This window comes from Convolutriloba macropyga, chromosome 1 (genome assembly GCF_964194025.1).
Source record: "Convolutriloba macropyga chromosome 1, txConMacr16.3, whole genome shotgun sequence".
In the NCBI taxonomy this organism is placed as follows: Eukaryota; Metazoa; Xenacoelomorpha; order Acoela; family Convolutidae; genus Convolutriloba; species Convolutriloba macropyga.
This window is the reverse complement of record NC_134468.1, coordinates 13477882-13505606: the sequence shown is the minus strand read 5'-3', so window position 1 is coordinate 13505606 and position 27725 is coordinate 13477882. Positions and strand designations below refer to the sequence as shown.

Below are 27725 nucleotides of genomic sequence, written 5' to 3'. Positions count from 1 at the left end.
AATAGTTTTTAACCAGCAGAAACAATGTCGGATAGAACTTTTTAAATTGTGAGAAAAAAATTTTTTTGAAAGTTTTGGTAATACAGTTTAAATTGTTAATTTTAAGGCTAAAAAATTACTGCAAAATCTCCATTTAACACCTCTAAATTTACTACAAAATATTCGGTTTGTTTATCTTAAATTTCAGCGCGATCTGTAACCCTCCACCATGCCCCCGAGCGATCAAAACAAGATCCTATGAGCTACCAAAAAATGGTGTCTTTCTTTTCACTATACGATACGTAAAGAAAAAGCCGCCCTTGCATATATATATATATATATATATATATATATATATTCCCCTACTTTGAAAAATGTTGGAACAATAAAATAGAACCCGGTCTTTGTTAGTTTTCAAATATGTGCCTTTTGCCATACAATGCGTTAACAAAAAAGAGAGAAAATGTCGGCCTCGAAAATGTATTCCCTGATTTCAAAAGGATGTTGAACGATTAAGACAAAACAATCGGATCATATAATAAACTAAATTTCTCACCAAATGTAATAATCATTAGTTATAAGTAACAAAATAACTTTTCTCTCGCAATAAGTAACGCACAGCATTGACAATTGCGAGCAAATGATACAAATATAAGCTTCTGAGCTATAATAATTCAATCGGAACTTTGCAAAGTGTGACACTATGATCGCATAAACAATTTGGCCGTGCCATTTCTTTTCAATAAGCCTATTATTAATTCACGACCGTCTGGTTGAGAAACATAAGTTACATATGGGGCAGTTCTTATGTTATGAAAAACATTAGCAACTCGGGATCGATCCCATCTCGCGAATCGAAATCATACTTGTCCATATAAGGACGAAATGATTCAAAATTATCAGAAAGCAACCAATATCGCTTAACAAGACATTCCGTCTTTTTTATTTATTTCTATTCTCAATTCACTACTTTTTGGCAGAGCCTTTCTTCTTTTTCACAGAATCTGTAACTGGTTTTGTGTTGTCTTTGCTATTATCGGCTTCCTTTTCTTTGCCAGCAGGTTTCTTTGTTCTAGTCTCGGGCAATGCAGCTCCGGTGTCCACGTTTAAAGTTTCCACTTTGGTGTCATTTCCAGCCTTACTGTCCTCATGAGTCTTTTCCACAGTACTCAAAGACACGTTTCCAGTTTCCCCGGCTGCTTCATAGTCTGCGAGGTATTCGTCCAGACATTCTGTTTTCACTGTTTCAACGCAAGATCTCTCGGGCAGATTAACAGAGGTGGATAGCCCATCGGTTCCATTACTATTTTTATCCGGGGATCTAACGGTTGGTTCCACAACTACTATCTCAGCCCCAGCCATGTTTAAGTGATCGGGTTCCTCGGGTAGCGCTTCGATTGTATGCCCCAAATAATCTACCCATATTTTCTCAACCATCACCGATGAATCTTCGCTCCGCAGACTAGACTTGGACACACCTCTCTCCTCTACTATATATTGACCCACCGTCACAGCTGTGCTCACGCGTGAGTCTTGGTGTGCTCCTTCAACCACACCTTCGTCGTAATTTGGTAACATCTTAAACATTTTGTACACCGCTAGTTTGAACTTAGCGATTTCCCTTTGCAAGCTTATTCGGAATCCATTTGATATAGGAAAAAGCGGAAAACCAGGTGTTTTAACTTCAGAAGTCGTAAGCTGAGCCCCAGCTCCGTCTGCACCGACTTCCGTTCCATGGTCGCACCAAAGTTGCAAACGCGTAATGAGGTTCCACGCCACAAACCGAAAGTGCTCGAGAATCTCTTCTCTGAATGTCTCGTGAGGACTGAGAATCTGACATGTACACGCCTCAACCAGTCGAATGATGACCATCTCATTGTACATTTTGGCATTCTCCTGTCCAGTTTGCATAGCTCTCTGTCTCTCGTAGCCAGCTTCGTTAAAATAGGGCGTCTTGTTCAGAATTAGACCTTGAAGTGAGACCAATATCTGCAACATTGTAGATGTCTCTTTAGACCACACCTCAGTTCCTTTACCTGCCCACGTGCCTAAAAGACTGAGACATACGTTGCCATCTTCGTAAAGATTGGGATTCAGTTTTCCATTAGCATAGGACAGAAAGGCAACTTTCGGGGGTTCCATTGGGTAATTGGATGGCAATTTGATGTCAAACTGGAAAATTCCCTGTTCGTATGGCGTATCTTCAGCACCCACAATCAAACAAGAAAATAAATCTTGCCTGTCCTCAAATGTGCGAACCATGATACCATCAGGCAATGCTGTTGACAACATTTTCAGTTCCTTTTTGAGAGCAGATTGGAACTGTTTAGAGGCCGAAACGTCTTTCAAATGAAGGAATCGGTGTGCCACAACTGTGGGGTGGACATCGAACTTGGGGAACTTGTCACAGAGGTGAGCAACGTATTGTTTAGCAAGTGAGAATTGAGTGGACAGGTTTTTCACGCTTTCCATCGAGTGGTCAACTGTCTCGAAGTTGTCTTTTTTCAGCCTCATCTGTGACATTCCGTCCTCCAGATCCGCAGCTGTCTCCTCTTCTACAAAAAATGACAAGTAACTCCATAAAAATACAGATTCACGTATTTGCGGTTTAACCCCCCAATAATTCTTTTGGTAAAATTCCAATCGGGATATAACTGCAGAAATTCATTCTATTTTCGCATTGTATGGAGCAGAAATAATCAAGACAAAATTTGGAACCGAAATAAAATCAGTAGTAATATCTTAATAGTAAAGTTAAATGAAAAAATCAAAGGGAAACACTAAAATCAGTCAGCAACTTCATTGTGGCAATACCGAAGTAATTATTTCGAAAATGATCAGTCAAATTTGGAACACAACGACCTTATTTCAAGCTCAAACTGCTAATCAAATAGCCTGACCAATGTTGGCAGCAATAATGGTACCACGTGAAAGTTTCAGACGCAAAAAAAGTGGCTTAGTCACCAAAAAAGAGCAATGCTGCTCATAAAATGATCTGTCTGAAATGTGGGGAATAATAAGAAAAAGGGCAGCTGAGAACTAGGCCTAATGTAGGCCTAATGCTGTTCCGCTGCGATTACGCAGGAACCACAAACATACCCGGCAGATTGCCGGAAAATAGCCGCCGTTGATTCCAATAAGCATGATTGGGATTGAAATAACAGAAGATATTGAAAAAAAAAGATTTTTGTACAAAAACATTTTTTTAAGTCCGATTTATTTTGATGGCATTTCGTAGTTGAACATACTTCTGTTTCTTAGAGAGAGGCTACAGGGGTTACTATCAATAACAATAAGCATTAGAGAGAGGTAACTAATATTTATAGGAATGACTTTCAAATAGCGGGCATCTAAAATTGGGCTTTATGGGTTTATCCCGTTTCTATTTCTGACTTCAATTTTTTATACTGACTCTGTTCATTTTGAATTGCTTTGCTGAGCAACTGATGTTCAAAATCACTTTTAGCAGAATGAGAGAAGAGAGAAACTAGCCTAGAGAAGTCAAAAAGATTTCACGCAAAATGTTGAAAAGGCGGCAAAATGAGGTAAAGCGAAACATTTTATTCGACGAAGTAAAAAAACATAGCAGGACAAGTCCTGACGTACAATTCAAAGAATTTTCATTGACTAAACAGAAAACTAGACCTAGAACGGACTATGAATGGATTGGAAAAACCATTTAGAAAAAAATCTGATCCAAAAAATCGAAAAAACAGTAAAAATCAAAGTGAAATTGCCGCATGTGAACAAAAAAACCACTACCGATAAAGCGAATTTTTGTTCAAACACCGTATTCTCACTCTACTTTAAAATTAGAGCGATAAAATTTCACGCCGCAAAACCACTCGCTTTTTCGCTCCATTTCCTGTTTCGGCGTGACCAAAATCACTGCTCCAATTTGACTTCAAAAATCATGAAAATGTGTGAACAGATCTTTAAAAAAAGACAGCGCCCCAATACAATTCTAATTCTTTGAATTGTAAAAAAATAGGAGCGCTATAATAGCCGGCTGAGAAGATGAGGGCGGCTATTAATTATTATTATTATTATTATTTGAAGTGCGTTATGAACCAGAATCTATACGAAGGGGGATTTTTGATTGAGCTTTACCATTGGTTAATGTAATCTGCTCGGTTGCTTTTCCATCCTCAACATCATCATCAAGTTGCGCCGATTTCAGCTCCAATGGATCTCCAACTTCGCAGTCTTTCTGCCCACTTTTTTGCCTTTTCCTTGTCTTCAAATCTCCCTCAGACAAATTGTCCTCAAACAATTCCATCTCAATTTCTTGATCATCTGAGGCTGTGGTCCAACTGCCACTGGTATCTTTGTCTTCGACATCATTATCGTCCTCGAGCCACTCGACATCTTCGTCGTCTTCGTCCTCGTCAGTTGTGGTCTCGAAATCCGTCAGTTGTGACATCAGGTCATGCTCACTTATGCCTAACAGACTGTGATGAGGCACTAACGATTGATACCCTGCAACAACAACTACTGCTAGCATATCTGAAACATAACCGACTAACGTAGGGCGAATTGACCTCCAACGACTGGCGAGAGGTGGGCTTCGGGAGCAGACATCTGGGGTTTAGGGATCCATCAAATGGGCGGAGTGGGGGTCAAGCGATGTGTGAAAATGTCTCAAAACAGTTTCGTGAAACGCATACTTAGAGACTAGTAAGGCACTAAGAGAGCTGCTCGGCCACTTATTGCCGTCTGAACACTACCTGTTTATCCCGTTTTTGAGGACCAAAAGTCAAATGAGACAGATAAAAATCAGTCAAGCAAAAAATCGCATAAAAAGACCACATGAATAATAACTGAAAATTGCATAAATTGATTAACGTTTAGTTTTTTATGTTAGAGGCTCTAAGCAATCGCAACTGTAGTACAATGGAAAAATACTGGATCGGAAACAGCAACTCTTACATTAAGCCTAGTATACTAATCATTACACCGACTGGTCTTAAGCTTTTGATCGAACTTAGGCATCTTGTCGCCCGAGGCTTCATTTTCAGCCAAGCATACGTTGAACAACAAGGCTCACATAATAATGTGCGCACCACGTAATGTTCGCACTGCATTGGAATAGCAGTGCAACAGAGTTTTTTTTCTGAAAATTTTGTTTGAAGAGGAGGCCGAAGGAAAATAAACTTCATTATTCTTTTTAAAAATGAAATGAAAAACAACCTTTAAGTATAATTCTTACGCCCAATGTTATATTCACTCTTCTCAGGAATACTTTAAGATTATTTTTGCCAGTTGATGCCATACTTACGTAAGTGTTGCAATTATTTCAATCTTTCATTTTTGTTTTTCATCTTTGCTTTGGTCAGTTTCAAAAGTCAAGCAGATTAAAAGGGGGGAAACTCTTACTTAATTAACAAATAAGGTAGAGAAATATATCCTCTAGACATGCGTATCTTCTCAAGAAACTGAAAACAAATTTCATGTTCCTGAAATTTTCTGGTGTTCTCTAGAAGCACAGAATTTATGTTCGAAACATTGACAAACGTAAGTAGATTACGGTACAAAACAAGTTTTTGGAAAATTACGCATTCTCTGAAGAATCAATCCTCTATTTGATTTGATTATTGTAGTCAGCAACGAAAAAGCAACCGACAAAATCTTTTCCATGTTAAGAAATGTTTCTTAGCTTCGAGCTGTATTTGAGACCAGAAACTAACGGTTAGAAAACTTCAACACATTTGGTCTGGAAAGGAGTTCTGAAATTTTCTTAATTAGTCTTACCCTTAATTAGAAAAAAATCAGAAATGAAAACGTCAAATTCGAAATAGGTAACTTCAAACGCTCAATGAATCCGGTAAGCTGAGTGCTATTTCTCGTCGTGATGTTCTCTGTCAGAAAACGATAGCATAACTAAGCGCTGTTTGCATTCATAGGCAAACACCAAAGATCTCAATTAAAAAGGAGACAACTCTGTTAAATTAAAAAATTCTATTAAACTTTCTTTGCAATCGAAGTTTCCTTAGCATAATCCTTAAAACTTGGTTGTAAAAACGAACAGGATGTTCAAAACTCAAATATTGTTTTCTCCAAAAACTTGATTATTTAGAGTCCAAAGTTTAATCTTATGCTTTTCAATGATGAATGGACTTTTTTCCTTCTTTCAGCAAGCAGCAAGAGAACATTTGCCTTAATTTCGAGAGCCCATGGAATATTCTTGGTTATTCTTGGTTTTGCCACTAATGGAGCTCAGAGTATCGCAATCAGACAGCAGTCAAAAACTCCAAAAAAAGTTTGGTTTTGTAAGAGGGCCTGAATAAACTTTACTTTCTGGTGTTTCTTATGTAACAGTATTAGGAAACATTCGGGATAATAAACACTGGATATTAAGAAAGAATAAGCTTTGAAATAGCTCAATAAGCATAAAAAAAGATTCATGCACAGAACCAAAAATTTCGTTAAAAAATTCAATACCATGCATTAGTTGAATTTTTTAAACATGAGTTTGAGCTTTCAGTAACTGTCATAGTCCATTTATAATTTGATGACAGAAACAACAATATAGCAAAAGCCAAAAGATGAGCGTAAAACTATAAATAGACATGAAAATTCAGAAGTTTTTTGTAATTAAATTGTTTGAAAAACCAAAAGATTAGGGGAGAGATACGTCATCAGAGCAGACAATTCTTTTCGTTCTAAATACCTTCCGCCTTCCTTAAGAAAACTTTCTCCATGCATTTCCTTAAATTTCTAACTTCTCTTGGATTTTCCAACTTTGAGCTGAGTGCAATTTATTACCAAAATGCATCATACAAATACTTATTCGCCATAGAAATTATTCATATAATTTCAATCCTTGATTTCAAGAAATTGTATAAGCAGCAATATGATTGCAATACGAAGCAAAAATCCATTTTTTTGCCAAATGAAAAAAATGTCCGCCAAACTCTCAAAAATAGAGAAAAAATACGCATCACATCAAACAATCAGCAACTATAAATAGGTCTTCAAATGAAAGAAACTGCTTTTCCCAGATGTAGTCTAGGAGAAAAATTAGGCAACAATTCAGATAGTTGAAAACGCGTTAAAACTGTTTTGAAGAAGGCCAAAAAATTGTTGAAACTGGTCAAATGTTTATGTCTCACTAGCTGTTTCAAAATGAACTATTGAACATAGTCGGCAGATTGTATGAACAATTCCGAAATTGATTTGCACGCTGTAAAATAAAGATAGAAAGAGATAAAGAAATGGAGTGAAAAAGTTATCGGCCTCTCTTGGGGGAAACTATCAGACAGCCTTCACTGATGAATTCATATGGCTGTTTAACTTAACCATAAACAAATTCAAAATAAATTAAGGTTTTTAAAATGCAAAAAAAACATTTCGTTGAGTGAGGTAAGTCAAGCATAATCAAAATCTAGTCGTGCGGGGAAAATTATTTGTTGAGGGTCGTAAGACACGCATGATCAAAATCTAGCCATACTGAGAAATTTAATTCAGAGGAGGTGTACGCAAGAGAACTTCAATGGGTGCAAATCTTGTTATTGGAGAGGTTCCAACCCGCGTTCTCCCGAATAACAGTCAGCGACCTTGTCAACTTAATGATACCTCCCTTTTTGTCTTCAATTGTCGATCACATTAGCTAGAAGTCAATAAAATGTCAAAAGCTATGCCGCGCAAGAAGGCCAATGAAATGTTTTCTTTGAGGCTAAACAATAAGACCGCAAGAAAAACAAGAAAAAGCAAGACAAAACCAACTTTTATTTTTCTAAAAGGAAGCGTTAACTCATGAAAACCATTGCTATGAACTCAGGCAACTAATAAGATTCACCAATATCTTATTAATCGCCAATGAAACCTGTCATTGATGAGACTAAACGATTAAAAACAAAAATACAACCAATTTTTGTAAAACCTCAAAAACCACGGACTGAACAATTATGTCGGTTAACCAAGCCCGAATTAGCAACCGATGAGAACTTGAATTAAAAAGATAAAGTAGCAAGACAGCAATAAGTTCGACGAATACTAGAAAACTCACTAATGGTTTTTTTGAAAACGAACAGCGTAAAGTCACAGGAAGCAAAAAACTATAAACACAAAGATTTAATTCGATTTAAGCATCCTCAGCAACCGGATGACACTTTTCTTTAAAGATACTAAGAGAAGACAACAAAGTGAATAAAAACAAGCAAAACTAAAAAACTTGATACAATTGGTTGAAAACAATTAGTGTCGAAGTCATCAGCTCTCAAGTGACGCAATTGATTTGATTAACTTAATCTCTGTTAAAAACCTATGAAGAATGACCCCAATGAGACAAAAAAACAACAAATACAGAACTCACAAATTTAAATAATTAGTGAGAACAAATGGCCGAAGTCGCTAAAAACCACCAACTACGAACATGAAATATTAATTTGGTCCATTTGTGCCTCATTACCAACCAATGATACCTGTCATTAATGATACTAAATGATAAGACAACCTTAATGAAAGGGACAAAGATCAATGTGTCCCTAATTTTTGTCAAAAAACTAAACCTGTCAAAGTAAAAAAAATATTATGTGTCAAAGTATAAAAACATTAGAGGCCCGTTGATGGATTCAAGCAATTGCAAATAAGCGCAATTAGAACAAATATATATTATATTAGTAGCACGCAAGAGAAGAGATACTGAAACGAGAAGTCAAACCTATGCACGCACATGAACAAAATTTCCTCTTAAAAACCGAAAACTTGTTCAAACATCAACTTCTCACTCAACTTTAAAGGTTTTGCAATATAGCTACGCTCAGCCTTTAGCTAACATAGCCGGCAGATTGCCGGGATAGCTGCGAAAGAATAGACTCGCGTGCCGTATGATAGAAACAGATACAGATATAAGTTGAAAAAATTATCGACGCCGCTCAAAAAGCTATGTAAAAAAAAGTAAACGATAAATTAAGAAAACTTGTTAAAATTCATTGCGCAGAATTCTTTTCATTAGGGACCCTTATTACACATATGAGTTCCTTTGACCTTAAACTAATTCAAAATAAACTTAAATTTTAAAGTGCAAAAGTCATTTTATTCAAAAGATGTATAATCTAATGCTATAATCTAACCACGCAAAAAACTTTTGCGAGAGAGAGAGAGAGAGAGAGAGAGAGAGAGAGAGAGAGCGAGAAATGACGTCACCCGCGCAAAAGCAGTTAGTGAGAGGAAAAAGTCATTCAGAATATTTGACTTTTCAGCTTTGAGGTGTGAACAAATGTAAAACGAAAAAAGAGCGTCAGACGACGAAAAAAACCAAGAGCACCGCAATATAGCTCCGCTCAGCTTACAGCTTCGCAGCTATAATAAAAAAAGCTTTGTAGTGAAATTCTAGGGACAAAAACTTCTTACCACATAAGTTAGTCTGGGATCCGCTCCAAAGCTAAAATTGTCTGAACAAAAAAGGGCATAGCATAAAGCTCTCCCATTTCTAAACATAGCCGGCAGATTGTCGGAAAATAGCCGCGATAGACGCCTGTGGCCTACCATGAATTGAAACAACTAAAGAAATAAGATTGACAGATCGACTACCAGCTTTTTAATAGACCACTAGACTTTTTGTGGTTAAATTCGGACTAATTTTTATGAGATACATTTGCTCTCCAAGAAAAAAGCCCTAATGGAGCTTTTTCAAAATTAATATTCGATATTAAAACTCAAGACTCTATTACTCAGGAATTAGGGCATATAAGTTTGGCATTACTTAGATGCACACTATTGACCTTCAATTAGTAAATGTTCATAAAAGTTAAAGTTCCATAAGTGAGTTCAGAAGTCATTTTTTGAGTGAGGTAAGTCACGCAATTGACCTAAAGGCAGAAATGACGTCACGACTACAAATTTTAACCGCAAACCAGTAGAAGTCACTGAAGTCATTGAAAAAGTCTATTCAAAGAAGTCAGGGTAAAACGAAACAAAAATCTGTTAGACGATAAAAAAATATAGAAGCGCAATAATAGCCGCCTGGAATTGCTGACGCGGCTATTAATAGAAAATGTGGGAACAACAAGTAGAACGTCTTGTCAAGCTGACATTTTGCACCATTTAAATGTGTTGCATTATCTCAACCTTCGACACTTTTAACTGCCTATTTGATTTGTTTCAGAAATGTTCTCATATTGTTCCGGGAAGAACAAATGGGCCAGATGTTTGAATCAGAATTATGACAGATATTGAACGTTTCTGACCTTCCATCCACAGCACTCGTACATAAGCTGTTTCTACATCAACATCAATCACCACTCCAGCAGTGCCCACGGACTCCGCTTTGCTAGCTCCACTACTGCTCTTACTTCCTTTGAAAGCTGAGCTCCTTGACCTACTGACACCACCTGCGCCAATCATACAACCGATTCCCGAACTGCACTCTGAAGGAGGTACTGGTCTCTCCCCGTCATTGCTCACTCTGGCTATCATGTCCAGTATATTCAAATCGAAGTTTTCTAGGTCACTGATGTCATACACGCTCACTATCTCCTCCGAAAGGAATGTACGTCTGTCATTGGCGGCATCTGAGAACCAGCGCACCGTGCAAGTCCTCTCGGCGAAATTCACATCTTTCACAACTCCGAAAACTTCCAGCTCAGCGTTTTCTTTCCGCGTGTCCACCACAAAGTCGCCTGGAAAATATTCGTTCTCGTCCAGTTGATGAGGTTGCAGAGACTCAATCTCAACAGAAGAGACTCCCTTTTCCAGGGTTCCATCCTGCCACATGACGTCTACAATAGTGCGAATCATGACAATTTTGAAGCCCACTGTTTCGCCCACTCTCAGTGAATGAACATTTCTAACTGGCACTTGAGAGCCTTTCGCTCCTCTCACATATTGAGGACATGCTGATGCACACGCATCATCATCACCTTCATCCTCAGTGAGATCTTCATAAGAGTCTCCACTTTCGCCTCCATTGAAAGTAGAAACCGACTCAGTCGTGTCTGTTGGTGCACCTATTGAATCACTTGCTGTTGACTTCACGAATTGCGAATTCCCGTCAATGTCTTGATTTTGAGATTTTCGACTGTGCCCTAAAGCTCTACTGGGTTTTATGGCCCACTCTGGATCCGCTTTCTTGATGACGTCATTCCAACACTTTAGCACCACATTGAGGCAGTTTGCAATGTCCACAGTGGACACGAACTTGGGCATGTTTTCAGGCATGTCTTTGTTCTCGGCAGTTGCACTTGCACTGCTACTGATGTCAAATGATGACTTAGTTCCTACATAATCCGAATCAGCCACATCTGTTACTCTGTTGGCAGCATGTCCACCATCGAAGAACTCGCTACCGGAGAAGTGGTCGGCTGTTGTAGTTGGACGAGTGTTTAACGAAGTGTCCTGTTGATTATCCGAGTCACCAATCCCCAAAAAGTCATCGTGCTTCTCGCCAATGAGAGTCATGACACCTGTCTCGTCTAAGCTCTCACTAACTCCGTTAGTCTTTTGCACATTGTTAGGTTGATCGTCCGCGGCCGAAGTTTTTCGTTTCGGTATGTGAAGCGTTGGTGGATCCACCGAATAACCGGACGACGATTGTTCATGGTCTGCTTCCGCTGCGGCTCTCTCCATCATGCTAACTTTGTAACTCAGAAGAAATCGCATCACGGTCAGTTCTCTCAATTGTCCCCTGGTTCTGAGCATTTGAACTATTTGCATCACGGTCTCCGGGAAGTCTGGCCGCGCTACTAGCTTTCCCGCCAGTTCAGCCATTTTTGATGCAATCGTGTGCAGCAATCCGTACTCGATATCTTCGACTCCGCTCATCTCCAGGAGTTCCTCGAATGCGTTTAGAACTGTGTCAGCATCAGTCTTCACAACACTCTTGTGAGGAATCTTTTGACTGAGGTTTTGCCATGAGTCTGGTTCAATTACTGCAGTGTGATACAGGCGAGATCCCTTACTAGAATTGGTTTCTCCAACTGTCCTATTTGTCTTCGACTTCCCAAGACTCCCTCCCCCAGAGAGCTTGTGACATTTTCCACCCTTGGTCAACCTAAAGTGGTACATCGTTATCATGGTAGATCAATCATACATAAAAATAGAGGCACTGGATTTAACCAAGGGCTTTATCAATTGCGTTCAATAAAAACATGAGCTCTATCGCATAGTGGATCTTTTCACCTCTGATCAATTTAACTTAAAGTAAATTACCATAGGTTATGGCAACCAAATTGACGTCTCATCACATTGCACAGCTGAAACTGATTTATCTCGTTTACAGGTTTCATTAAGCACGGTTACTAGCTTCACATTCTATTCTTTTATAGTTTTGCATTCAATATTCGAGTCTTTTCCCCATTTTGGTATATTTGGGGGCTATAGATTATCTGACCACCAAAGTGGGGAAAAGACCCCCAATATCTTACCTTCTAAGTTCCATGTCTATTATATGTTGCTTGATGTCTCCTCCACAGTGGAATTTGGAACCAATATTGCGCATGTGTATGAGGTCTTGTTGGGTGAGGGATAGCATGGCGTTGTCTCCAAGCGAGTAATTGAGAGAGAGGAACTCGTCCATGACCAGGAGTCGATTGAGTTGAGGACCTCTGTAGAGAGTGTCAGGAGGAATCTCCTCATCTCTCAGAGGACTCAGATACTTTTCCACCACTTCAGAATAGCACCTGAAGATCATTCGAGTGCCATTTCAGTTAACTTGCAGTACAACGCACACAATTTCCGGATCTATTATGTTTCGGCCCAACCCCAGTGTTTTTTATGCCCCCAGTTAATATTTAAGTGTTGTTATATAGCACATTACTATGTAAAAAACAGCACGTGCGCCTGGAGTGGGGCGGAAAAATTATATACCCACTAAGCCGCGGGGGGGGGGGGGGGGGGGGGGGCGGAATGTTTTCGCCTCATTTTCACATATTTGTCATCTCAGAATAGAGCAGCTTTTATTAAACAGAGGAATTTAAAATGATGGTGCTAATACACAATTTCTATGATGAAGACATTAAATGCCAAGAGTACAAAAATAAAAGATCATCATGATACTCTTAGCAAAAATAGTTGCAGTGTATATCTCTACCACAAATGATTGCAAGGATTTGCTTCTAGCTCAATAACCAAGAAGAAAACATCGCAATTGATCGATCTCTAAGTGCCCACATCAAAAAGACATTTATAACTTCCAACATTTATGACCCCTTTGCACAATTAAAGAGTGGTGCCTGACCTTACAATCCAGGCTACTTTGACACTGTGGCAAATCACATCTAGCACTCTCGCCTTGACCCGCTTTTTGGACCCTGCTTCCAATCCTTCGTGTTGTGCATGGCTATAGTTCATGGATGCCAGAATACAAGTTGCACTCTGGAGCATCTCTCTGTTGACTTCCAGCTGTTGGTTTGGGTAGAAAAAGGTCTTGTGGAAATAGGAATACTTCTCTGTTCTGTCGTGTACATCTACACTATTGCGTTTTAACAGATTCTCTTTGACGTCATACACGAAGCCATTGCGCAGCTCAATTCGTACAACGTTCTGCACTGATTCAATTTCTCCAAGATGGTAGTCGTACACACAGAAAGAACCCACAGTGTACCTAGGAAGCAAGAAATTACGATCTGAGATTTCAAACATACCCGGCAGATTGCCGGAAAATAGCCGCCGTTGATTCCAATAAGCATGATTGGGATTGAAATAACAGAAGATATTGAAAAAAAAAGATTTTTGTACAAAAACATTTTTTTAAGTCCGATTTATTTTGATGGCATTTCGTGGTTGAACATACTTCTGTTTTAGAGAGAGGCTACAGGGGCTACCATCAATAACAATAAGCATTAGAGATGGTAAATAAGACTTATAGGAACGACGTTCAAATAGCGGGCATCTAAAATTGGGCTTTATGGGTTTATCCCGTTTCTATTTCTGACTTTAATTTTTTATACCGACTCTGTTCATTTTGAATTGCTTTGCTGAGCAACTGATGTTCAAAATCACTTTTAGCAGAATGAGAGAAGAGAGAAACTAGCCTAGAGAAGTCAAAAAGATTTCACGCAAAATGTTGAAAAAGCGGCAAAATGAGGTAAAGCGAAACATTTTTTTATTCGACGAAGTAAAAAAAAAAAAATAGGAGCGCTATAATAGCCGGCTGAGAAGATGAGGGCGGCTATTAATCAAACCAAAACACTAAAACAAATCCGACGCGCTGGTTGCCCTCAAACGACCGATGAGGTTGGCTTCGGTATTAATCAGTTTGCGCTCAGGGAGGCCTGCATCAGTAGCTACATTGGGAGGCGGTGAGGGGTGCGAATGTGGATGAGGGCGGGGACGGAGTGAGGTCCAAACTGACAAAAAACTAGCCTTTTACACTATGATTGTACACTCAAGAGACTAGTAGAGCGCTAAGAGAGCTGCTCAGCGATTCAATGCCCATCGGGCTTTGCCTGTTTATCCCCCGTTTTAGGGGGGCAAAATTCAAAAAAAGGTCAAGATGTAAAATCGATCAAACGATCAAATGCATTAGAAAACAAACCCGACAAAAAATGAAAATAAGCCGCCGTTGACCCGCTTGACGCACATTGGGATGCGAAAAAATAGACCAGCGTGCCGTATAATAGAGATAGAAACAGACAGATCTAAATTGAAAAAATCGACGCCGCTCAAAAAGCTAGGGAAAAAACATTCAGTGTTAAATCAAAAAAAGCTTGTTAAAATTCATCCCGCAGAAGCCTCTTATTAGGGACCTTTACTGCACATATGAGTTCCTTTGACCTTAATTAAACAAATTCAAATTAAACTTAAGTTTTAAAGTGCCAAAGTCATTTTATTGAGTGAGGTAAGTCACTTGTGATCAAAACCTAATCACGCAAAAAACTTTTGCTAGAGAGAGAGAGAGAGAGAGAGAGAGAGAGAGAGAGAGAGAGAGAGAGAGAGAGAGAGAGAGTGAGAAATGACGTCACGCGCGCAAACGCCGTTAGTGAGAGGAAGAAGTCAATCAGAAAATTTGATTTTTTCAGCTTTGCTGTGTGAACAGATTTAAAACGAAAAAGAGCGTCAGACGACGAAACAAAAAAAACCAAGAGCACCGCAATATAGCTCCGCTCAGCTTATCGCTTCGCAGCTATAAAAAAAATTAAGAGATAGAAATTGACCGAAGTTAATCGAAATTGACGTGTCCGAAATTGACGTCTCAAAGTGCTCTTATTTGGTGTGCATAATCCGCATAATTGGTTAGATTCTAAATTTAAATTTCTTCAGCTTCTAAACTGAAGGCTATTAAGCATAATACTAATGCCCGCTAGCAATCGCTTTATTGAACTTTGATAACCTATTGCACTATGACTTAATTACGGGACTTTATATTTCTTTAGACTTTGCTCTTTTGCATTTGACCGTATTCACTACGTTACGTAAATATGAGTGAAAGAATTTGAAGTTCATTCAGTTGAAACAGTGAATGAGTTAAGTCAAAAGTCAAACGTGAAAATCTTGACTTATGTAAAACGACAAACGTCATAAAAAGTTTCAGCAAATTTAATAAAAAAAACATAGCCGGACAAGTCCTGAAACGCATTCCAAAGAATTGAAAGATAAACTTAGAACTACTACAATTGGCCAGCGCATCAATTATCATCGGCAGCCCAAAAGGCAAACAGTCCCAACATTAGAGAAACTAAAACAATCAAACAAATTAAACAAAAACATATTGCTATATCGCCTTAAGCTTTTACCTTGAATGTCAACCTTCATTCCCTTAAAAACACATTAAACCATGCACAAGCCATGAAAAGAGTTAATTGGCCAATAAAGATGGAAAACAAAAGGTAGAAAAAAGATTGCTTTTGGAAAAATTGCATTTTTTTTCAAAATTTATAAATTTTGCAAAATTATTATGTTCAAAACCATTTTTGTTACCTGCCTCTCGAATATGTCCAGTAACCCATCTACCAGACTATAAAAAATTAAATTGGTCCTTGTAGGCCGATAAACTCAAGTCAAAGAGAACGAAAGTCAAAAATTCCAAAAACTTGAAAATGAAATTTGATTAAATTATTGCCAAAAATTGGTCATAATTATCTCTTCAAAGCCTTCCATTGTCTAGAGGAAAAAACCAGTAATCCAACTTTGAGCCTAAAAAAAGTTCGCTTGAACACAAAAACCGAAAAACAAAGATCAAAATTTTCAGAGCATTGGAAAAAAATTGTCAAAAAATTTTCTAAGAATGCGTATAAAATGTTGAATACCAACTCATTGCCCCTACCAACTATACAGTAACCTACTATCAAACCCTAAAGGTGGCTTTCTAGCCCCTGCGCCTAAATAAACTCAAAAGATGGTAAATTGTTTTAAAAAAATGCAAGTTATATAAAAAAAATTACAAAAAATCGTGACATTAAAACGTTGAACACTATTCCAGTACAACTAGAAACTAAGCAGTGACATATTATCCAACCCCTGAAGAGGTTCCTTGGCCCCAGTGACTCAAAAACTAAAATGACAAATATTTAAAAAATCGTAAACCTAGTATAAATATGCGTGTTTACGATTGGAGTACCAAAACATATAGTTTCAAAGAAGGCCAATAAAATGTAATGCAAAAGACGTTTACCAACTTTTATTTCACCACTCTAAGCAATGCTAAACACGGCTTAAAACTTCTAATGATGCCCATTGACCTCTACCTGTTTGACTTGATGCCCGCTGACCTCTACCTGTTTGATTTGATGCCCGCTGACCTCTACCTGTTTATCACGTTCTGAAAGCTCAAAAGCATGGAAAAAGGTGTGAAAACATTTTACAAAAAAACATAGCCGGATGACTCCGGAACCGACTTGACCCAGATATCAACTCAGACCCCAGCCAACTAACCTCTAAACAAAAAGTTCCTCTCCTTTTTATGGTCGTTATTTTGAAAAACAGTTAAACAAAAATAGATAAAATCAAATCTTAAAAAAATTAGAAAATATTGTGACAACGTGCGACTCGAAAGAATTATAAAACAAGTATTATCAAAGAAAAAAGGAATGGTCATTCCATAAACTACCACCATTTGAATAACATTTGAAGACCCCAGCCAACTAACCTCTAAACAAAAAGTTCCTCTCCTTTTTATGGTCGTTATTTTGAAAAACAGTTAAACAAAAACAGATAAAATCAAATCTTAAAAAAATTAGAAAATATTGTGACAACGTGCGACTCGAAAGAATTATAAAACAAGTATTATCAAAGAAAAAAAGGAATGGTCATTCCATAAACTACCACCATTTGAATAACATAGCTGGCAGATTGCCAGAAAATAGCCGCAATAGATTCGTAGACCGGCAGTCTAAGAAAAAACAGTAAAAAAGACAGACCAAAAATATTCGTCCTTTCATTGAAGGCTGATCTGTTATATTTTGATTAAACATCTGTATAAGTTATTGCTGCCTCTATTAGCTGATCTCAAATAACCTTCATTTAGCGTGACACACACCCATTTGACCTTATCTCTTTGAATTAAAGTAAATAAAAGTCAATTTCAAAGTGAGGAAGTCATTTTTGAGAGTGAGGTAAGTCAAGAGTGACCAAAAATTTAATCACGCGCATGAACAAAAAAACGCGCTCCACTAAGAGCGAAAAATGACGTCACACATGCAATTCAGTTGAAATTGCATGAACGAATGAAAAAAAAGTGGCTGTGACGTCATATGGTCGTAACAAAAATCATGACGACGAAAAAAAACCAAGAGAAGGCCAATAATAGCCCCAGCTATTGCTGTGCGGCCATTAAAAAAACTATAAAACGGTGCACTCGGAGAAAACTGAGAAACAGAAATTAATGGTTTACAGCATTCCCTACAAAATGCTAAATGCTGCATCACATTAACTAATTTGAGACAATTCTATTTTCCCGCTCAAAAAGCGACTCAGAATCCTTGTCACGGACAATGCCTCTCAGAGAACCACTAACCAACCATTAAAGACGCAAACAAAAAGCATAAAAAAATTACGAAAACGTATCCTTTATTATTATATTATATAAAGAATTCAAATTTCTCAAAAACGGACGAAAGCAAAACAAAATTTGATTAAAATCGCTTCAAACAGACACAACTAAAAATCAATATCAATTAAATCAATAGATCACAAAAAAAAAGACAACCAACCAAATAAAGTGCCCAATTACTATAAAAAGTTGCTATTAAGAAGATTGCGAAAAGTGCTAAACGCATTCAAAAGGGCAGAATGGCAAAAACAGCTCTAAAGATCATCTAACAATCTAATTTTTGCTAACAAGTAAAAAAATGCTTACCAACATACTATTGCCAGCCAAAATGATTGAGAGAAACAGTTTTGGGATAAACAGTTAGAGGTAAAACAAAAGCCGCTTTGAAAAAACCTCACGTGATCAAAAAATATCAATCGCTTAGTGAAAATTTTATCACTTACTTTTCTCACTCCCTTGTTGAATACTGCATGGAGAAAAATCACTTTCTCCTTTGCTCTACTTTCGACTTTTATTGAGCAGTTTTACCTAAACACTCGTTTTCACGTTCGACATTTAACTTTGCATCCTGTGCAAAGAGAAGTCACCGATTTAAAAAAATAGATCACCATAACGCCTCTTCGAGTCGTAAAAACATATCCGGCAGATTGCCGGAATAGCTGCGAAAGAATAGACCTGCGTGCCATATAATAGAGATAGAAACAGATACAGATCCAAATTGAAAAAAATCAACGCCGCTCAAAAAACTAGGTTAAAAAACATTCAGCGATAATTTAATAAGGCTTGTTAAAATTCATTCCACAGAAGCCTCCTATTAGGGAGCTTTAGTGCACATATGAGTTCCTTTGACCTTAAAGAAATTCAAATTAAACTTAAGTTTTAAAGTGCAAAAGTTATTTTATTGAGTGAGGTAAGTCACGTATGATCAAAATCTAATCAAGCAAATAACATAAAAACTTTCGCTAAAGCGAGTGAGAAATGACGTCACGCGCGCAAATGCCGTTAGTGAGAGGAAGAAATCATTCAGGAAATTCGACTTTTTCAGCTTTGCTGTGTGAACAAATGTAAAACGAAAAAAGAGCGTCAGACGACGAAAAAAAATAGCAGGACAAGTCCTGACGTACAATTCAAAGAATTTTCATTAACTAAACAGAAAACTAGACCAAGAACGGACTATGAATGGATTGGGAAAACCATTTAGAAAAAAAAATGCGATCCAAAAAATCTAAAAAACTGTAAAAATCAAAGTGAAATTGCCGCATGTGAACAAAAAAACCACTAGCGAGAAAGCAAAACTTTGTTCAAACACCGTTTTCTCACTCTACTTTAAATTTAGAGCGAAAAAATTTCACTCCGCAAAACCACTTGCTTTTTCGCTCCGCTTCCTGTTTCGGCGTGACCAAAATCACTACTCCAATTTGACTTCAAAAATCATGAAAATGTGTGAACAGATCTTAAAAAAAAGATAGCGCCACAATACAATTCAAATTCTTTGAATTGTAAAAAACCAAGAGCACCGCAATATAGCTGCGCTCAGCTTACAGCTTCGCAGCTATAAAAAGACAGCACCAATACAATCCACATTCTTTGGATTGTAAAAAAAGGAGAGCGCCTAAATAATAGACGCAGAGAGGTTGACGCCGGCTATTAAACGCTTATGTAATTGCTATTAACTTCGTTCGGAAGAATTAAACATACCCGGCAGATTGCCGGAAAATAGCCGCCGTTGATTCCAATAAGCATGATTGGGATTGAAAGAATAAAGATATTGAAAAAAAAAAGATTTTTGTTCAAAAACATTTTTTAAGTCCGATTTATTTTGATGGCATTTCTTCGTAGTTGAACATACTTCTGTTTCTTAGAGAGAGGCTACAGGGGCTACTATCAATACCAATAAGCATAAGAGATGGTAACTAAGACTTATAGGAACGACGTTCAAATAGCAGGCATCTAAAATTGGGCTTTATGGTTTATACCGTTTCTATTTCTGAACTCAATTTTTTATACTGACTCTGTTCATATTGAATTGCTTTGCTGAGCAACTAATGTTCAAATTCACTTTTAGCAGAATTAGAGAAAGAGAAACTAGCCTAGAGAAGTCAAAAAGATGTCGAAAAAGCGGCAATATGGTAAAGCGAAAAAAAGTTCGACGAAGTAAAAAAAAAAATAGGAGCGCTATAATAGCCGGCTGAGAAGATGAGGGCGGCTATTAATAAGTCTTTTTTCTGAAAGCATTACCTGGAAGGCGATGTGAAGCGATAGGCGGGTACATTATACAGTCTGGCGTCTTTGTTAGCTAGGAGAGCCACATCGAAGACAATTTGAACATTTTTGACAAAGCCTCTCTGTGGTTTGTGTTGGGGGCTGGCACCCCCACTTCGTTGCCAATCAATTCGCCGTACTGCATCACCAGGCATCAAAGCCCTATCCACAAGTTTTAACTAAAAATACATCAAAATTTCAAACAAATATCATTTAATGATCAACTAGTTCTTTTTAATGGTCAAATGATCCGGTCTGTTCACGATTGTTTCTGTATTCAAACATCACACAGCAACTACAGACTCAAGAAAATCAGGCATGTTCAAACACAGACGGCAGATTGCCGGAAAATAGCCGCCGTTGACTCCACTGACCGGCGTTAGGATAAAAACAGGTAGAGAATAAAAGAAAATTTTACGACATCTTAAGTTTTTTCAAAACGCGTCTCAGCCTCTAAATTCGAAGACAAAAAGCTTAACGCTGATACCAGTTAGCCGTATAATCGAATTTGACAAAGTAATGCACGAAGTCTTTACATTAAATCTCAGTGCCCTCGCTGTATTGGTTTATTTCGTTTCATTTGATTTATTTTTCTGAACTTGACCGTCTTTGCATGAAGTTGCTGAATGAATTCTAAATTCCATTCAGTTGAAACAGCGAGTGAGGGAAGTCAGAAATCAAACATGAAAATAGTAACTTATGTAAAAGAAAAACGTGAACAAAAGGTAAAACAAATTTTAAAATAGCACACATGTCCTGAATAATGAAACAATGAATTGAATTAACTAATGACCTGCCAATTAAAATTTTAACAACAAAATCGAACAAAGACAAAACAACTCTCATGGCCCTATTTGCAAAAAAGGGACAAAAATACTTAAAACAATACTAATACTTAAGATATAGTGTTTTAAGAAACAACAAAAAAATCTTTTTAAAATGTAGACCCTAACCATCTTTAGAATGAGTGCACAATACAGAAACATGATATAAATCAGTGACAAATTAGTTGCGTCAAAGTAAAAGTCAACTACAGGCCAATACCGTAAAATCAGAATTACAAAATTTTGGAAGTCACAAAACCTTTAAGCAGTACCAATGGCTGAAAAAGAGACAAAAGAACTACAAATGAAGGCAAAAGTCACAAATTCACTTGAACTTCAAGAAAAAACTTTATCTCTCAGTCAAAGAAAACGTCAGCGGAAAAATTGAGCCAACAAATTGACCAAAAAATCACAAAAACTCGCTGATGCTTTTTAAAAACTCAAACAATTATTTCCAACAACTCAATCCTCGTTAGCAACAGATGAGATCTCATTAATGATAAGTGACAAGACATCAATAAGTACAATAAATACTTGCAAAACTCTGAAAAATTCACTGATAGTTTCTAAAAAAGAACAGCGTATAAGTCATAAAAAGCAAAAACTACGAACTGAAACCATAGAGTCAATTAATTTAGGCCATTTCAGCAACCGAGAAGACCTGTCATGAGACTGAGATAAGACATAGTGAATAAAAAAAACTCGCACTCATAAATTCAAAGTTTCTTGAAAAAAGTCAAAGAACGCACTAGCTTTGAACCTACAGGGTTAAATCAATTGAAATGAACCCTAATAGCAACCTAAGAGATTTCTCCTCAATGAGATTACATGATAACACAACAGAAAACAACAAATGATCTCCAAACTTCAAAAAATTTTGAGAAATAGTGTCAAAGTCTTGAAAACCACTAGCCAAAAACATGAACCTTTAATTAAGCCTCAGCAATACATAATGATACCTGTCCTTACTTAAACTAAGTGATAAGACAACAGCAATAAACGGACGAAAATCAAAAACTCACTATAATTTTAAACATAGCTGGCAGATTGCCAGAAAATAGCCGCAATAGATTCGTAGATCGGCCGTCTAAACAAACAGTAAAAAAGACAGACCAAAAAAAATTCGTCTTTTGATTGAAGGCTGATCTGTTATATTTTGATTAAAATCTGTATAAGTTATTGCTGCCTCTATTAGCTGATCTCAAATAACCTTCATTTAGAGTGACACGCACCCATTTGACCTTATCTCTTTGAATTAAAGTAAATAAAAGTCAATTTCAAAGTGAGGAAGTCATTTTTGAGAGTGAGGTAAGTCAAGTGTGACCAAAAATTTAATCACGCGCATGAACAAAAAAACGCGCTCCACTAAGAGCGAAAAATGACGTCACACATGCAATTCAGTTGAAATTGCATGAACGAATGAACAAAAAAGTGGCTGTGACGTCATATGGTCGTAACAAAAATCATGACGACGAAATAAAAAAAACCAAGAGAAGGCCAATAATAGCCCCAGCTATCGCTGTGCGGCTATTAATGACAATAAATAGTGCCAAAGTGATAAAAGCCTTAGCTGCCCGTTGATGAATTCAAGCACTTTCAAATAGGCGAAACTAGAACACCTATGTATCATAGTAATAGCACAGTAGAAGAAACACAAGACTTCAAGAGAAGAAACACAGAAACAGAAGTCAATTTGCCGCGTCTCGAAAAAATTCGCTTCCAAAAAAAATTTGTTCAAACACCAATTTCTTACTCCACTTGAAAGGTAATTTGAAAAAAAATCACGTTTCATTTCAGGACAAAAATTAGATTCAGAGCCTTTGAAAACCATTAGTTGCCTTTTGGGGCGCTTAAATAAGAGCACCTAGGCTTTATTAGAACGCATGTATTGCCTTTCCAAAATAATCGTATAGAAATTGAATAACAGCAAAAACAGAAATCAATTGTCACACGTGAGAAAAATTCGTTTCCAAAAAACCGAAAATCTGTTTAAACACCATTTTCTTACTTTACTTTAAAACGAAACTCGAAAAAATGTCACGCTTTGCTTTTCCCTCTTACTACTCCAGCGGGACCAAAATCACTACTCCAATTAGAATTCTCACTGAGATGAAAAACCCGAAAATGTGGAGACAGATTCTTAAGGAAAGTTCGCATCAAAACAATCCAAACACGTTGGATTAAAAAACAGAAGTCCTGAATTAAAATCCAAAAAAGAGAATATTATGCAAATAACCTAACTATCAGCATTAAAACACTATTTAAAACAAAGCACTTGATCCTCCTTATAAGTTACATAACAACCTGAAATAGTTTTCCAAAAAACATTCTTTCGTTTCTACTTCCTTATTTTTGTTTCCAAATCCTTATATAAATAAGCATAAAAAGGGGAACTGGAAAAATATATCAGGAATTGTAAATAAATATAAGGAATATGTATGTTTGAAGACTAGTTGTGTCAAAACTATTAAAACCAAAATCAAGTTGAATAAACATTCAAAATATGGGTCCCTAGAAAACAAACATAGAACACAAGGAGAACAACTTTTTATAAAATAGTGGCATCGAAATTCTCAAAAACAAATTCATATAATGAAGTACTTGATGATTGATTGTTTGAACCAAGGGATAAAGTGACAAGGTTATACAAATTAAAGGCAAGATACAAAAGTTCACTAGAGAATTTGAAACCAATTGTTATCCAAGTCGGAATAAATTAGTAACAAAATATAGTGAATAAAATTGGATTAAATTCCAAAATTGTTATAAAAAAAATTGTTATAAAACAAAAATATTGTCAAATTCCTAAGAATCGAAAGATATCAACGGACTATATGAAGTTGATTCATTTAATCCTCATCAGAAAAACAATTGGATCTGCTCTTAATGAGACTCAACGCTAAGACAAAAAGAAGAACAAATATGGCAAACACAAACCCACTAAAGTTTTCTGAAAACACAGAGGAGTCTACAAGAAGAAACCAGTAGGTACCAAATAAATTTTAAATAGGTTCAAATTTGTCTCATTAGAAAGCAAATGGGGCCTGTTTTCAATTAGAAAACAACAATTGAGGCAAAACAAAGATTTTAAGCTTTTCAAAACAGGCAATGTCAAAGTAAACATAACCGACTAACGTCAAGCCAATTGCTCTCAAACCGGCGCGCGGCTGGCTTCGGTAGTATCCAGCAAGGGCTTGTGGATGCTAGCACAAGGGCGTGCATTGGGAGTGGAGTGAGCGGAGTGAGGGTCAAGGTGGTCAGGCGTTGGGGGCGGGGCTGCTGAGGAGCGTCAGACAAAATCGCTCAATGAAAAATCTGCATTAAAAAAGACCACAGGAACAATATAATTGCTTCATAATTCGAAATTAAAATCAATTAAATTTTTTGTAATTGTTTAGTCAAAACCAATTAGCTGTCCATTGGTTATATATGACATTGCATCTTGGAACCATTAGAACAGGTTTATAAACATTAGTAGCATTCGTTAGGAAATATCACTAATTGCCACACTTGACCAAAAACTAATAACACAATAATTTCTTTAAACATTAATTTACTGGTTCAGAAAATTTCACGCCCTAACTTTTTGCTTTTCGCTCATTTTACTACTCTCGCGTGATTGAGGCAAAACTTCCCATTGACATGAAAAAGTCATCAACCTTGTGAGCAGATCGTTAAAAGACAGCACACCAATAAAACCAAATCCTTTTGATTGTAAAAAAATAGCCAGAGAAGTCCTTACTGATAATACAAGAACTTTTTGTTGGCTTAACAAAAAGTTAGACCTAGAAATGGCAAAGATTGGATTTGGAAAACCATACAAAAGCCAATTAAAACAGTAAACCTCTAAAAAAATTTAAAAACCAAGTAAAATTGCAGCGTATACCAGAAAGCGATATGGAAAAAACAATATTTTGTTCAAGTACCCTTTTTTTCACTTTAAATGAAAATTTGAGAAAAAAGTCTTAATTCCTGCTTCGGAGTGACCAAAATCACTTCTTACATTTGTCTTAAAAATGCAAAATGAGAATAGAACATTAGAAACATAGCTGGAAGACTCCGTAATCGATCCGGAGTTATTTTAATTTAAACCCTAGCTAAACACTAACTAAACTAATTTAAATAAACATTTATTTCACTATAACATTAAGTTTGAAACAGCAAGTGAAGTAAATAACGAGAAAAACAAAATATTGTTTTATGTTCTTGGAACTTTTCACAAGTTGCGACTCCAAAACCAATTCTTATATCAGATTGCTTAATATAGTTAATTTAAATTCGCCATATGACTACCATATGATAGAAAAAAACAAACGATATAACAAGAAAGGAGAAAATCTAGCAAATAAAAAAGAATTGCAAAAATCTAAAAATTGTTATTTATAACATCTTCTAAAAGTTGCCAAATCCCAAATTTATTTTTCAAAGCATATTTGGAAATGTTTTTCAAATGATCGAAGGAAATCTATAAATAAATAATAGAACAAGAAAAACCATTCTTAAAGGCAGAAAAACAAGAAATAGGCCATCAAAACATTAATAGAAAAAGCAAGCAAAAAATTGACTGAATAAAATATTTTCTGCGACTAAAACAAACTTAAATTGATATAAATAAAATCAATAGTTGATCAAAACCAATAAAAACTATCAACCAAAGAAACTACAGGAGTATGTGGTATGATCAGAAAAACACTGTCTTCGCTCTGTTCGCAAATTCGTTCCACTGTTTCACCTAATCACTTAGTTTCACTCCCAAAAAATCATCGATTAAAACGCTCTACCAATACTCCTCTTCAAGTCTAAAAAGACAGCGCTACAACACAATTCAAATTCTCTGAATTATAAAAAGAAGAGCGCCTAAATAATAGCCTTTGAGAGGCTGACGGCGGCTATTAATCATTAATTACAGCAAAAAATGGACCATAACCCAAGTCGCTCCTCGTTATCATAAACTGCCAATTTTCAGCAGGAGGATATTTTCATGGGGAGCTGATACGAGAAAGAGCCGTCCAAATTTCAATTTAATTAAATTTACGTTACTTCACGTGGTAAATGTAGACGGACCTTACTTTCGGAGACGACCTGCTCGTCCTTGGCATTTTTGGCTGAGGTGGCACGGAGTATCTTGCTCGTGCCCGTGGCTCCCCCGAAAGTGACGTTGAACCAGGCCACTTTGGCAAATCCCTGTTTCACTCGTCCGTCATCTTCCTCTTCCTCTTTGACCGCCTCTTTCTTCTCTTGTCCAGTTCTCTCCCTTCCGTTATCTTCAGCTGCATCATCTTCCTAGAAATAACAGTTTCGAAGTAGACTTGCAACATTCTTCTGTAGCTGTTTATGATGTTTACGCCTTCTCCACCTTAAGAGGACTGCCTCACCACATCTGTCAAGCATTGCAAGAGCAAGAAGATTTTAGCCTCACATTTTTTACTATGGTTTTTGTCGCGGAAAACAGAGCACAAAACAATTTTTTTCGCGCAAATCAACACTGCAAGTCGGATGTTTTCCCTTATTGCCCTCTAGTATGTAATGGGACCCAGTTATAGACCACGTGCAACTCCATAGCAAATCATTGTGTTAATATAGCTTGTGTGGTTGGCGGAGCAGATAATGTATACCAAATAAGCCAAGGGGCAATGTTTGATTAAATGAGCCCCTAAGGAGTCTTTCCCATTGCAGCACCCCTTTGGGTCATTTAATATAAAGCCCGCCCTAAACCTGACAATGGGAGACATCAACGTGGGTATAGATCATGCAACAAGTCTTTTCCATTATAGCCCCCCCCCCAGCTTAGTGGTCATATAACGTATGGGCCCACAATCATGGTAAACATATCATTATGGGGCTATAATGATATACATTCGTGGGGGACTCTAATGCGAAAGACTCCAAGATACCTCACCTGTAGCAACTGTTCAAGCTCTGCGTCTTCTTCGTCGTCATCGTCCTCCTCAGAGGAGCTGCTCTCGTCGTCAAATGCCCGAGTTACTACTCCGAACCGGGTCATGGATCCCGACTGCAGACACACAATGTCCTCAGATCCAAGAGAGGTCGTTATCTTCTCAACATTCGTAACGTTACCGCCTCCGCTACCTGTGGCACCGACACTCAAAGTTGCCATCTCTTAAAACGTCAGATTATTTGTGGCCAAGCTGTTCCAATCGCAACACCATAAGCGCATGAAGCAGTCATTCGTTGTCAACGCAGATCAGAACTCCATTTAATGCTAACTGCCACATGAATGAGTCCAGGCAACAATAACGCAAAATAATTAATAATTGAGAACTTTATTACTCCATTGACCTTTCTGAAACACTGGCACGTAAACTATTTCAAAAACTGCCTTTGCGTAATTGCGCACGTGCTGGGAATTTATTTGAGAATTGATAGCCGAAACAAAATTTCTTCAGTGAGCTGCGATAGCCTACAAGATCCCAATTGGAAAACTGCTCATACAACAAATACAGGCCTGTTGCTCATTAATTCTCTTAAGAGCAATTGAATCGCACAAGCTTCGGAGCTCTATAACTGCGTCAAAGATACCAATCCTGCATTGCCTCAGAGCGAAAGATTAGAACGAAACAGACTGACTTCAAACGCATGGGGCAATGACAGGGAGGATATATTTCGACATTCGCCATGCGGCAATTTTACTTGGCAAAAACATCAGCTGTTATGGGGCAAAAACAGATCAGCTGTTGAAATTCTGCGATCTGTTACGATCCAGAAGGAAT

The 27725-nt window shown here is 37.2% G+C and overlaps 3 protein-coding genes across 6 annotated transcripts in view; all 3 read right to left on the bottom strand.

The window, feature by feature from the left end:
- The window catches only part of LOC142335294 (DDB1- and CUL4-associated factor 10-like), a 65767-nt gene that overhangs the window by 11421 nt on the left and 26621 nt on the right, over positions 1–27725 (bottom strand). The gene's annotated exons all lie outside the window — the stretch shown is intronic.
- LOC142335302 (putative protein-lysine deacylase ABHD14B) overlaps positions 1–27725 on the bottom strand; it is a 568842-nt gene that overhangs the window by 521364 nt on the left and 19753 nt on the right. The window lies entirely within an intron of this gene.
- Positions 511–27300, bottom strand: LOC142335270 (uncharacterized). Of its 3 annotated transcripts, none has more exons than XM_075383697.1 (8): positions 26894–27300; positions 26059–26277; positions 20147–20349; positions 13157–13522; positions 12345–12599; positions 10170–11971; positions 4090–4485; positions 511–2534 (listed from the first exon to the last, which is right to left on the bottom strand). In XM_075383697.1, exons 1-8 carry the CDS (start codon positions 27110–27112, stop codon positions 946–948), a joined length of 5049 nt encoding a protein of 1682 aa, XP_075239812.1. In that variant the 5' UTR covers positions 27113–27300; the 3' UTR covers positions 511–945. The 3 variants fall into 3 exon arrangements, with proteins under 3 accessions (XP_075239812.1, XP_075239821.1, XP_075239829.1); XM_075383706.1 differs by having other exon boundaries at positions 4090–4458; XM_075383714.1 differs by lacking the exon at positions 26894–27300 and having other exon boundaries at positions 26064–26237.

Coding starts and splice junctions, on each gene's coding strand:
- LOC142335270 (XM_075383697.1), bottom strand. CDS start 27,112: ATGGCAACTTTGAGTGTCGGTGCCACAGGTAGCGGAGGCGGTAACGTT. Junction 12,600..13,156: donor AAAGTAGCCTGGATTGTAAG/GTCAGGCACCAC, acceptor AATGATCTTCAG/GTGCTATTCTGAAGTGGTGG. Junction 2,535..4,089: donor GCAGATTACATTAACCAATG/GTAAAGCTCAAT, acceptor CATTTTTTGTAG/AAGAGGAGACAGCTGCGGAT.